General features: G+C 30.7%; 2 protein-coding genes and 1 long non-coding RNA gene across 3 annotated transcripts; 1 reads left to right on the top strand and 2 right to left on the bottom strand.

The window, feature by feature from the left end:
• Positions 1–7: 7 nt before the first annotated feature.
• On the top strand, positions 8–11,647 carry LOC119663436. Its single transcript, XR_005251046.1, has 4 exons — positions 8–516; positions 5,648–6,116; positions 11,192–11,492; positions 11,555–11,647. It is a non-coding gene; the product is annotated as an uncharacterized LOC119663436 (long non-coding RNA).
• On the bottom strand, positions 2,631–5,943 carry LOC119663434 (probable ATP-dependent RNA helicase DDX43). Its single transcript, XM_038073040.1, has 8 exons — positions 5,870–5,943; positions 4,778–5,211; positions 4,592–4,705; positions 4,003–4,508; positions 3,543–3,933; positions 3,337–3,477; positions 3,158–3,258; positions 2,631–3,100 (listed from the first exon to the last, which is right to left on the bottom strand). The coding sequence occupies exons 2-8, from the start codon at positions 5,192–5,194 to the stop codon at positions 2,833–2,835; spliced, it is 1,938 nt and encodes a 645-aa protein (XP_037928968.1). The 5' UTR covers positions 5,195–5,211; positions 5,870–5,943; the 3' UTR covers positions 2,631–2,832.
• LOC119663435 (probable ATP-dependent RNA helicase DDX43) lies at positions 8,292–11,487 on the bottom strand. Its single transcript, XM_038073041.1, has 8 exons — positions 11,414–11,487; positions 10,323–10,756; positions 10,137–10,250; positions 9,548–10,053; positions 9,088–9,478; positions 8,882–9,022; positions 8,703–8,803; positions 8,292–8,645 (listed from the first exon to the last, which is right to left on the bottom strand). The coding sequence occupies exons 2-8, from the start codon at positions 10,737–10,739 to the stop codon at positions 8,378–8,380; spliced, it is 1,938 nt and encodes a 645-aa protein (XP_037928969.1). The 5' UTR covers positions 10,740–10,756; positions 11,414–11,487; the 3' UTR covers positions 8,292–8,377.
• Positions 11,648–14,232: the final 2,585 nt, after the last annotated feature.

Genomic DNA, 14,232 nt, shown 5'->3' with positions numbered 1-14,232 from the left:
ATGATTTCTTTAAAACTTTTTGTTTAATATGTGCATTATATTTGCAGTTATTTCTTGGAACAAGCAAAATTGGCGGCTGTTTCAAGTTCTTGTCGGTTGCGAAAACAAATCAAAAATTCTTAATACTATAAAATATTTTTAACAAGTTCCAGAATTAATTGAATAAAGTTGAACATATATTCGAACTGAAGTCATGAAACACGTATCAAGTATCACGAATCACGAATCATGAATCACGAAACACGAATTTTTTGGAGGAAGATACATACCAGCCTTAAAACCAAATCCAATTGAAAAAACACAAGCCGCTAAAAAAACGATCCGACCACCGACTCGTCTCTTGCAAAAGTAACCAATGAACAAGAAAACTTGTGTCGTTCTTTCAAAATTAATATAAATACATTTGGCAGCCCATACTCAAATTTGCGTGATGTAACTATATTAATTTGGTTTAGACTTTTTGGACACAAATGAATTTCACAAGGGGATAAATCGGATTAGCACACTATTTAATAGGTAAGCCCACATACTATTTTCATACTACATGTGTTAAATTATAAAAGTTTACAAAGTTCTGACATATTCATATCAAATTCATATAATCATATCAAATTCAATTCATAAAATTACGGTTACATTGATAAGAACAATGTACCGATTAGCATTCTGAGAAGAGCGTCTCAGAAGAACCTATACACTAATAACTCGATTAACAGCTACTTCGTACAACAGTAACCTCGATTAACGACCCAGCCGTATTTCTGATCGTGTTTAGCTTAACAGTGAAGAAAACGACAAACATGTCTTTTATAATGCAAGTAAGAGCTGGTTTGAGAATCAATATACCATAAAACTTTCTGCAAAAGGTACAACATTAAAAATGTCATACTAATGTCAAACAGAGATCAGTCGTGGAAAAAAACAAAAATGTGATCTCTTAAGAAATTTTGGAAGCACTTACGTCTGGAATACGTCGTCAAAACCCTGTGCCTGTACCTTATACCAACGTAAATGAAAAATCTGCTAAATTTGCGGAGAAAGAGGCAACTAGAGATCTCAAAATTAAAGATCTATTTCGTCAGAGTAGCTCGGATTGTTTTTGAGTTCATTATATTAATAATTATGTTAATGATTTTTTATATTTTTTGTGCAATAGGCGGTGATTTATTCAAAATATATCGTTTGGTTTTCCCTTTTGTGTCTATTGATTTATCAATGGCCAATCTTTTGTCGCGAGTGTTATAAAATATTGAAAAATAATTTCATTCTAAAATGATAATGATAAATGCTACATCATTTTGAAGAGCTACTCAATTCACTTTGAAATTCTGTTAATTAGCAACCGACATGTAAATAAGAAATCATACAAACGGATTAAATATCAAACAGAATTTTTTAATTCACTCTAACCGTAATCGACTCTACCCCATTTACTGTGATTGAAAATCGTAGTATCAATTATCATATATCACAATATTATATTAATCATACAAATATTAGAGATCTCTCTCAAAGGTAAAGATGTCTTTAATCTCCGCAATCCAATAATTCTAACGGATATGCCATTTCAATTCAAAAGATTGCAATTCACAATTCTATTGGCGTCTGCAATCACCATCTAAAGCGAGCTTAGTTCAATATTTAGGATACTGTGGTTCAACTCTCAACACAGATAATCTTCCACATGAACAACTATATGTTACTTGTTCTATAGTCCACAAATCGAACAATATATATCTACACTCGCAATGGAATAATAAAATAAAATTATTGATAAAATTTATCAATATTTGGAAAGCGTGCTTTCTAATTTCTTTCTTTTCCATTTAATCAGACAGCCATGTTAACACGTATCTGCGTATAGCTGCTTTTATTAAATATTATATGTATACAACTTTAACAAATTTTATTAAATTAAATGACGTTTATTATTTAAATTAATTAAATTAAAGATTTATTTCAAATGACATCGATAACGATCTTCGCTGATCAGATGAATTGATTTCTTAGGAGGTCTTATCTATGGCTTAGTGAGAAATGATCATTCGAAGTGATAGTAAAGATTTCAAGTTAGTATAATGGCATTCATTGGCTTGACTTGACCTTGACTTGACTACAGTACTATACTTGAGCAGTGATCAATTGTCTATCAATTGTCTGTTTAAAATAACATTCAAATTAAATATGTATAATGTGAAAAAAATATATATTTTATATTAAGTTCATTTTATACCTCATCCAATACATTTATGAATCCTATTAAAACTGAATCCTATTAAAATTCATTTTAAATGAAACAACTAGAAAACTTACTAATACAGAAATTTAATCAACTTTATCAGCCTCTGATTAAAAATCGTATATAGCGATTACAATATTTAACTCACATCGTTGCCTGTACAAATAATTAATCTCCATCTTAAAAAAATTTCAAATAAAATATCTTATTTTCAGGAAAAAGTTGAAACTTTTACAAACGAAAAAGTAAGAACACAATAGAATCATCATAAAGTTGTAATTGATTAAATTTATTAAATTAACAAAGTTCACTGTATAAAAAACATATTTTAAATATTTCTTATTTAAAACCTTATTCTAAAATGTAATTTTGTATTTCAATTTAAATAATACACATTTTTAATTAATTTTATTTTAGATTTTTCTTATTGTACATTACTATACTAATAACATTAGAAATAGTTTGTTAATTAATTTTCAATTTTAACGATCAACACTTTTTTAAGTAAAACACTGATCGGTTCGAATCAAACAGGGTTATTCACGATCTTGTTTATCGAATAATACCCCTACCATATATTAAAAAAATATCATTTAGTAACGGCGATTAAAACCACCACCCCTTTTAAAATCTGTACCACGTCTTTCTTTCATCTTCTCAAAACGATTGGACATTCTGTATAGTTCTTCTGGAGCTGCTTGACCAGCTTCTTCTAAAATACGAATGAGATCCTTTGCAACACCCCAATCCGAGCGTGTTATATAACTTATGGCAGTGCCAGTTCGCCCAGCGCGTCCAGTTCTACCAACACGATGAACATACTCCTCAATATTACGCGGAAAATCAAAATTAATAACATGACTAAATGAAAAACAATTAATACAACAAATTCGGTTTCAAATACTACTAAGCACTTACGTAATATCCTCAATATCTAAACCTCTTGAAGCAACATCTGTCGCTATCAAAACCTGTATATCACCTGACGCTATATCAGCCAGTGCTTGTTCTCGATCGGTCTAAAGACAATTTTTTTTAAGTTTATAAGAATTTTATATTCTGAGACATTACTCTAATTAAGTTAATGCATTATGTACCTGATCACGAGAACCATGTATACATTGTGTTGACAGGCCTTTTAGAGATAAATCACTGGACAAATCGTCAGCACGAGCTCGCTTAGAACAGAAGATAATAACCTTATCGGTTGATTTAAGGTTTTTTAAAAATGCAAGGACCTGCAACAAGAATAAATACATTGTTCTTCATAATTCTTCTTATTTAAGTTTTCAAATAATATTACCGTATTAAATTTGTCCGCATCCTCCAAGAGTTCTACATTTTGACTCACAGTATGAGTGGCAGTTAAATCAAGCGAACCAACACACACTTGAATAGGATTGTTCATATAACTTTCGGCCAATCTACCAACACTTGGTGGCCAGGTGGCACTAGTCATGACGGTCTGCCTGTCAGGACGTATGTCGAGTAGAATTTTTCGGATCTGTGGCTCGAAACCCATATCCAGCATACGATCCGCTTCGTCTAGTATTAAATATGTAACTGATGTAATGTCTATAACTTTAGCTTGAACCAAATCATTAAGACGTCCAGGAGTACAAATAACGCATTCAGCTCCTTCTTTGAAAACACTAATTTGGTCACGACGATTCCCACCACCATAAATGCATACACTGAATAAGAATTTCATAATTTTTTTCTTCATTCATTTTAAACTATGGTTTAACTATTTCCTAACTTACGCTTTTATTCCACGGAACGAGTACTTGTTAACTTCTTTTGCTATTTGTAATGCTAATTCTCGCGTTGGCGCTAAAATTAATATATTTGGACCATTACGTTTCTCACGTGGTGTAGTCTGTCCATCAGTATGAATCAAAGCAGGAAGCAGAAATGCTAAAGTTTTTCCAGTCCCTGTTTGGGCTATACCTATCATATCCTCGCCTCTCAATAATATAGGCCATGCTTGCTTCTGTATTGGTGATGGTTCATTAAAATTTTGTTTCTTTAACTCATCAAGGATATCAGGATAATCTTTGAAACAATGTTGAAATTTCCAAATTGGTTTCGGTATATCAGGACACATTTGATCTTCATTTGTCACCAAACGGGAAACACTTATATTATTGTTTAAATAACGCATTTCATTCACTTCTTCTTCTGTCTTAATAGCGACTTCCTCTACTTCTTCATAAAAATTTTTTCTCAAGTCTGGCAGATGCGCCCAGTGTAACCTACGATGTTCTTCCTGTAATCAAAAATGCCTCATGTGAGCAAAATAAATATGGTAAATCGATAACTTAATATGTAGATTTTAAAAATTTTTCTTACAACTTTTCTATTCAAAGTTTCCCAATCGATAGGCTGCAATACTACATGGTTTTCGGCGCCACCATTATATACATTTTTCGTAGGCGCATTTAATCTAATTCCACCACTTTCTCCCTAAATCAATTTTGTTATGAGATATTATATTAATATATATCCATATTCTCCTTCTTTTTAATTTATACTTACAGATTTTGGAGCTGCAACCTGAATATTGTCATTTTCGGAAGAAGCATTAAAACGATTCATTGTATTTTCTTTTAATACAACTTTGGGATTGTGCGAGACTTCGTGATTTGGAAATGAAAAATTTCTATTTTCTTGACCAGACATAATATCACGAATATATTTGACTGCATCGTCAACATTTTTTCTATTACGACCCTTGACAGAAATTTCCTTGGTGTCATTGTTTATATGTATATAAACGTTGAAGTTTGTTCTAATTTCTTTAATTTTACAACCGCCACGACCAATTATGGCACCAATGTAAGCAGGGTCTGCAGGAAATTTCTCCATAAAATCATCAAAATGATTTAAGTTTGAGTTTAAAACTCCACACTCGTTCCTTTCAGATTGAGTTGCACCAGTTCCAAAAGTATCCATTTTGAAGTAAGCAAAATCTAAATAAAGGAATACCTGATTATTCCGTTTTCTATAAAACGAACCAAATTTCAAACATTCAAATCACGACCGCTTTTACGAACTCCTCAATCATAACATATGAAACGGTATTTAAAATTGACTATTAAAATTAAAAATATGTTTTTTAACATTGATTATTAGGGAATAAAGCAATTGCACTCTTATGTTTAAAGTATGTCGAAAATAATACTGCCGCCGCCTTCTTAAGTCTCATCACGCAATGATTCTTATATAAATATTTCAAATGGAGATTTTTTTTGCAAATACGTCACATAACCTTAAATATATGTGAATTGCAGTGATTTTTTTTTTATAGTTAATTTTTGTTTTTTAATTATAGTTTTAAAATTCTTTAAATAAAGAAACAATGATTTCTTTAAAACTTTTTGTTTAATATGTGCATTATATTTGCAGTTATTTCTTGGAACAAGCAAAATTGGCGGCTGTTTCAAGTTCTTGTCGGTTGCGAAAACAAATCAAAAATTCTTAATACTATAAAATATTTTTAACAAGTTCCAGAATTAATTGAAAAAAGTTGAACATATATTCGAACTGAAGTCATGAAACACGTATCAAGTATCACGAATCACGAATCATGAATCACGAAACACGAATTTTTTGGAGGAAGATACATACCAGCCTTAAAACCAAATCCAATTGAAAAAACACAAGCCGCTAAAAAAACGATCCGACCACCGACTCGTCTCTTGCAAAAGTAACCAATGAACAAGAAAACTTGTGTCGTTCTTTCAAAATTAATATAAATACATTTGGCAGCCCATACTCAAATTTGCGTGATGTAACTATATTAATTTGGTTTAGACTTTTTGGACACAAATGAATTTCACAAGGGGATAAATCGGATTAGCACACTATTTAATAGGTAAGCCCACATACTATTTTCATACTACATGTGTTAAATTATAAAAGTTTACAAAGTTCTGACATGTTCATATCAAATTCATATAATCATATCAAATTCAATTCATAAAATTACGGTTACATTGATAAGAACAATGTACCGATTAGCATTCTGAGAAGAGCGTCTCAGAAGAACCTATACACTAATAACTCGATTAACAGCTACTTCGTACAACAGTAACCTCGATTAACGACCCAGCTGTATTTCTGATCGTGTTTTGCTTAACAGTGAAGAAAACGACAAACATGTCTTTTATAATGCAAGTAAGAGCTGGTTTGAGAATCAATATACCATAAAACTTTCTGCAAAAGGTACAACATTAAAAATGTCATACTAATGTCAAACAGAGATCAGTCGTGGAAAGAAACAAAAATGTGATCTCTTAAGAAATTTTGGAAGCACTTACGTCTGGAATACGTCGTCAAAACCCTGTGCCTGTACCTGATACCAACGTAAATGAAAAATCTGCTAAATTTGCGGAGAAAGAGGCAACTAGAGATCTCAAAATTAAAGATCTATTTCGTCAGAGTAGCTCGGATTGTTTTTGAGTTCATTATATTAATAATTATGTTAATGATTTTTTATATATTTTGTGCAATAGGCGGTGATTTATTCAAAATATATCGTTTGGTTTTCCCTTTTGTGTCTATTGATTTGTCAATGGCCAATCTTTTGTCGCGAGTGTTATAAAATATTGAGAAATAATTTCATTCCAAAATGATAATGATAAATGCTACATCATTTTGAAGAGCTACTCAATTCACTTTGAAATTCTGTTAATTAGCAACCGACATGTAAATAAGAAATCATACAAACGGATTAAATATCAAACAGAATTTTTTAATTCACTCTAACCGTAATCGACTCTACCCCATTTACTGTGATTGAAAATCGGAGTATCAATTATCATATATCACAATATTATATTAATCATACAAATATTACAGACCTCTCTCAAAGGTAAAGATGTCTTTAATCTCCGCAATCCAATAATTCTAACGGATATGCCATTTCAATTCAAAAGATTGCAATTCACAATTCTATTGGCGTCTGCAATCACCATCTAAAGCGAGCTTAGTTCAATATTTAGGATACTGTGGTTCAACTCTCAACACAGATAAAAATTTATCAATATTTGGAAAGCGTGCTTTCTCATTTCTTTCTTTTCCATTTAATCAGACAGCCATGGAAACATGTATCTGCGTATAGCTACTTTTATTAAATATTTCATATAAGATTATATAAATATGTATACAACTTTAACAAATTTTATTAAATTAAATGACGTTTATTATTTAAATTAATTAAATTAAAGATTTATTTCAAATGACATCGATAACGATCTTCGCCATCGCTATGTTGACATTGTTTATAATTTTATGAACTGATCAGATGAATTTATTTCTTAGGAGGTCTTATCTATGGCTTAGTGAGAAATGATCATTCGAAGTGATAGTAAAGATTTCAAGTTAGTATAATGGCATTCATTGGCTTGACTTGACCTTGACTTGACTACAGTACTATACTTAAGCAGTGATCAATTGTCTATCAATTGTCTGTTTAAAATAACATTCAAATTAAAAATGTATAATGTGAAATAAATATATATTTTATATTAAGTTCATTTTATACCTCATCCAAATACATTTATGAATCCCATTAAAACTAATTCATTTTAAATGGAACAACTAGAAAACTTACTAATACAGAAATTTAATCGACTTTATCAGCCTCTGATTAAAAATCGTATATAGCGATTACAATATTTAACTCACATCGTTGCCTGTACAAATAATTAATCTCCATCTTAAAAAAATTTCAAATAAAATATCTTATTTTCAGGAAAAAGTTGAAACTTTTACAAACGAAAAAGTAAGAACACAATAGAATCATCATAAAGTTGTAATTGATTAAATTTATTAAATTAACAAAGTTCACTGTATAAAAAACATATTTTAAATATTTCTTATTTAAAACCTTATTCTAAAATGTAATTTTGTATTTCAATTTAAATAATACACATTTTTAATTAATTTTATTTTAGATTTTTCTTATTGTACATTATTATACTAATAACATTAGAAATAGTTTATTAATTAATTTTCAATATTTTAACGATCAACACTTTTTTAAGTAAAACACTGATCGGTTCGAATCAAACAGGGTTATTCACGATCTTGTTTATCGAATAATACCCCTACCATATATTAAAAAAATATCATTTAGTAACGGCGATTAAAACCACCACCCCTTTTAAAATCTGTACCACGTCTTTCTTTCATCTTCTCAAAACGATTGGACATTCTGTATAGTTCTTCTGGAGCTGCTTGACCAGCTTCTTCTAAAATACGAATGAGATCCTTTGCAACACCCCAATCCGAGCGTGTTATATAACTTATGGCAGTGCCAGTTCGCCCAGCGCGTCCAGTTCTACCAACACGATGAACATACTCCTCAATATTACGCGGAAAATCAAAATTAATAACATGACTAAATGAAAAACAATTAATACAACAAATTCGGTTTCAAATACTACTAAGCACTTACGTAATATCCTCAATATCTAAACCTCTTGAAGCAACATCTGTCGCTATCAAAACCTGTATATCACCTGACGCTATATCAGCCAGTGCTTGTTCTCGATCGGTCTAAAGACAATTTTTTTTAAGTTTATAAGAATTTTATATTCTGAGACATTACTCTAATTAAGTTAATGCATTATGTACCTGATCACGAGAACCATGTATACATTGTGTTGACAGGCCTTTTAGAGATAAATCACTGGACAAATCGTCAGCACGAGCTCGCTTAGAACAGAAGATAATAACCTTATCGGTTGATTTAAGGTTTTTTAAAAATGCAAGGACCTGCAACAAGAATAAATACATTGTTCTTCATAATTCTTCTTATTTAAGTTTTCAAATAATATTACCGTATTAAATTTGTCCGCATCCTCCAAGAGTTCTACATTTTGACTCACAGTATGAGTGGCAGTTAAATCAAGCGAACCAACACACACTTGAATAGGATTGTTCATATAACTTTCGGCCAATCTACCAACACTTGGTGGCCAGGTGGCACTAGTCATGACGGTCTGCCTGTCAGGACGTATGTCGAGTAGAATTTTTCGGATCTGTGGCTCGAAACCCATATCCAGCATACGATCCGCTTCGTCTAGTATTAAATATGTAACTGATGTAATGTCTATAACTTTAGCTTGAACCAAATCATTAAGACGTCCAGGAGTACAAATAACGCATTCAGCTCCTTCTTTGAAAACACTAATTTGGTCACGACGATTCCCACCACCATAAATGCATACACTGAATAAGAATTTCATAATTTTTTTCTTCATTCATTTTAAACTATGGTTTAACTATTTCCTAACTTACGCTTTTATTCCACGGAACGAGTACTTGTTAACTTCTTTTGCTATTTGTAATGCTAATTCTCGCGTTGGCGCTAAAATTAATATATTTGGACCATTACGTTTCTCACGTGGTGTAGTCTGTCCATCAGTATGAATCAAAGCAGGAAGCAGAAATGCTAAAGTTTTTCCAGTCCCTGTTTGGGCTATACCTATCATATCCTCGCCTCTCAATAATATAGGCCATGCTTGCTTCTGTATTGGTGATGGTTCATTAAAATTTTGTTTCTTTAACTCATCAAGGATATCAGGATAATCTTTGAAACAATGTTGAAATTTCCAAATTGGTTTCGGTATATCAGGACACATTTGATCTTCATTTGTCACCAAACGGGAAACACTTATATTATTGTTTAAATAACGCATTTCATTCACTTCTTCTTCTGTCTTAATAGCGACTTCCTCTACTTCTTCATAAAAATTTTTTCTCAAGTCTGGCAGATGCGCCCAGTGTAACCTACGATGTTCTTCCTGTAATCAAAAATGCCTCATGTGAGCAAAATAAATATGGTAAATCGATAACTTAATATGTAGATTTTAAAAATTTTTCTTACAACTTTTCTATTCAAAGTTTCCCAATCGATAGGCTGCAATACTACATGGTTTTCGGCGCAACCATTATATACATTTTTCGTAGGCGCATTTAATCTAATTCCACCACTTTCTCCCTAAATCAATTTTGTTATGAGATATTATATTAATATATATCCATATTCTCCTTCTTTTTAATTTATACTTACAGATTTTGGAGCTGCAACCTGAATATTGTCATTTTCGGAAGAAGCATTAAAACGATTCATTGTATTTTCTTTTAATACAACTTTGGGATTGTGCGAGACTTCGTGATTTGGAAATGAAAAATTTCTATTTTCTTGACCAGACATAATATCACGAATATATTTGACTGCATCGTCAACATTTTTTCTATTACGACCCTTGACAGAAATTTCCTTGGTGTCATTGTTTATATGTATATAAACGTTGAAGTTTGTTCTAATTTCTTTAATTTTACAACCGCCACGACCAATTATGGCACCAATGTAAGCAGGGTCTGCAGGAAATTTCTCCATAAAATCATCAAAATGATTTAAGTTTGAGTTTAAAACTCCACACTCGTTCCTTTCAGATTGAGTTGCACCAGTTCCAAAAGTATCCATTTTGAAGTAAGCAAAATCTAAATAAAGGAATACCTGATTATTCCGTTTTCTATAAAACGAACCAAATTTCAAACATTCAAATCACGACCGCTTTTACGAACTCCTCAATCATAACATATGAAACGGTATTTAAAATTGACTATTAAAATTAAAAATATGTTTTTTAACATTGATTATTAGGGAATAAAGCAATTGCACTCTTATGTTTAAAGTATGTCGAAAATAATACTGCCGCCGCCTTCTTAAGTCTCATCACGCAATGATTCTTATATAAATATTTCAAATGGAGATTTTTTTTGCAAATACGTCACATAACCTTAAATATATGTGAATTGCAGTGATTTTTTTTTATAGTTAATTTTTGTTTTTTAATTATAGTTTTAAAATTCTTTAAATAAAGAAACAATGATTTCTTTAAAACTTTTTGTTTAATATGTGCATTATATTTGCAGTTATTTCTTGGAACAAGCAAAATTGGCGGCTGTTTCAAGTTCTTGTCGGTTGCGAAAACAAATCAAAAATTCTTAATACTATAAAATATTTTTAACAAGTTCCAGAATTAATTGAAAAAAGTTGAACATATATTCGAACTGAAGTCATGAAACACGTATCAAGTATCACGAATCACGAATCATGAATCACGAAACACGAATTTTTTGGAGGAAGATACATACCAGCCTTAAAACCAAATCCAATTGAAAAAACACAAGCCGCTAAAAAAACGATCCGACCACCGACTCGTCTCTTGCAAAAGTAACCAATGAACAAGAAAACTTGTGTCGTTCTTTCAAAATTAATATAAATACATTTGGCAGCCCATACTCAAATTTGCGTGATGTAACTATATTAATTTGGTTTAGACTTTTTGGACACAAATGAATTTCACAAGGGGATAAATCGGATTAGCACACTATTTAATAGGTAAGCCCACATACTATTTTCATACTACATGTGTTAAATTATAAAAGTTTACAAAGTTCTGACATATTCATATCAAATTCATATAATCATATCAAATTCAATTCATAAAATTACGGTTACATTGATAAGAACAATGTACCGATTAGCATTCTGAGAAGAGCGTCTCAGAAGAACCTATACACTAATAACTCGATTAACAGCTACTTCGTACAACAGTAACCTCGATTAACGACCCAGCCGTATTTCTGATCGTGTTTTGCTTAACAGTGAAGAAAACGACAAACATGTCTTTTATAATGCAAGTAAGAGCTGGTTTGAGAATCAATATACCATAAAACTTTCTGCAAAAGGTACAACATTAAAAATGTCATACTAATGTCAAACAGAGATCAGTCGTGGAAAGAAACAAAAATGTGATCTCTTAAGAAATTTTGGAAGCACTTACGTCTGGAATACGTCGTCAAAACCCTGTGCCTGTACCTGATACCAACGTAAATGAAAAATCTGCTAAATTTGCAGAGAAAGAGGCAACTAGAGATCTCAAAATTAAAGATCTATTTCGTCAGAGTAGCTCGGATTGTTTTTGAGTTCATTATATTAATAATTATGTTAATGATTTTTTATATATTTTGTGCAATAGGCGGTGATTTATTCAAAATATATCGTTTGGTTTTCCCTTTTGTGTCTATTGATTTATCAATGGCCAATCTTTTGTCGCGAGTGTTATAAAATATTGAGAAATAATTTCATTCCAAAATGATAATGATAAATGCTACATCATTTTGAAGAGCTACTCAATTCACTTTGAAATTCTGTTAATTAGCAACCGACATGTAAATAAGAAATCATACAAACGGATTAAATATCAAACAGAATTTTTTAATTCACTCTAACCGTAATCGACTCTACCCCATTTACTGTGATTGAAAATCGGAGTATCAATTATCATATATCACAATATTATATTAATCATACAAATATTACAGACCTCTCTCAAAGGTAAAGATGTCTTTAATCTCCGCAATCCAATAATTCTAACGGATATGCCATTTCAATTCAAAAGATTGCAATTCACAATTCTATTGGCGTCTGCAATCACCATCTAAAGCGAGCTTAGTTCAATATTTAGGATACTGTGGTTCAACTCTCAACACAGATAATCTTCCACATGAACAACTATATGTTACTTGTTCTATAGTCCACAAATCGAACAATATATATCTACACTCGCAATGGAATAATAAAATAAAATTATTGATAAAATTTATCAATATTTGGAAAGCGTGCTTTCTAATTTCTTTCTTTTCCATTTAATCAGACAGCCATGTTAACACGTATCTGCGTATAGCTGCTTTTATTAAATATTATATGTATACAACTTTAACAAATTTTATTAAATTAAATGACGTTTATTATTTAAATTAATTAAATTAAAGATTTATTTCAAATGACATCGATAACGATCTTCGCTGATCAGATGAATTGATTTCTTAGGAGGTCTTATCTATGGCTTAGTGAGAAATGATCATTCGAAGTGATAGTAAAGATTTCAAGTTAGTATAATGGCATTCATTGGCTTGACTTGACCTTGACTTGACTACAGTACTATACTTGAGCAGTGATCAATTGTCTATCAATTGTCTGTTTAAAATAACATTCAAATTAAATATGTATAATGTGAAAAAAATATATATTTTATATTAAGTTCATTTTATACCTCATCCAATACATTTATGAATCCTATTAAAACTGAATCCTATTAAAATTCATTTTAAATGAAACAACTAGAAAACTTACTAATACAGAAATTTAATCAACTTTATCAGCCTCTGATTAAAAATCGTATATAGCGATTACAATATTTAACTCACATCGTTGCCTGTACAAATAATTAATCTCCATCTTAAAAAAATTTCAAATAAAATATCTTATTTTCAGGAAAAAGTTGAAACTTTTACAAACGAAAAAGTAAGAACACAATAGAATCATCATAAAGTTGTAATTGATTAAATTTATTAAATTAACAAAGTTCACTGTATAAAAAACATATTTTAAATATTTCTTATTTAAAACCTTATTCTAAAATGTAATTTTGTATTTCAATTTAAATAATACACATTTTTAATTAATTTTATTTTAGATTTTTCTTATTGTACATTACTATACTAATAACATTAGAAATAGTTTGTTAATTAATTTTCAATTTTAACGATCAACACTTTTTTAAGTAAAACACTGATCGGTTCGAATCAAACAGGGTTATTCACGATCTTGTTTATCGAATAATACCCCTACCATATTTTAAAAAAATATCATTTAGTAACGGCGATTAAAACCACCACCCCTTTTAAAATCTGTACCACGTCTTTCTTTCATCTTATCAAAACGATTGGACATTCTGTATAGTTCTTCTGGAGCTGCTTGACCAGCTTCTTCTAAAATACGAATGAGATCCTTTGCAACACCCCAATCCGAGCGTGTTATATAACTTATGGCAGTGCCAGTTCGCCCAGCGCGTCCAGTTCTACCAACACGATGAACATACTCCTCAATATTACGCGGAAAATCAAAA

This window comes from Teleopsis dalmanni, unplaced genomic scaffold, assembly GCF_002237135.1.
Source record: "Teleopsis dalmanni isolate 2A unplaced genomic scaffold, ASM223713v2 unscaffolded_contig_0398, whole genome shotgun sequence".
NCBI classification, from domain to species: domain Eukaryota; kingdom Metazoa; phylum Arthropoda; class Insecta; order Diptera; family Diopsidae; genus Teleopsis; species Teleopsis dalmanni.
The sequence above is the reverse complement of the archived record's forward strand: the minus strand, read 5'-3'. Positions and strand labels throughout refer to the sequence as shown.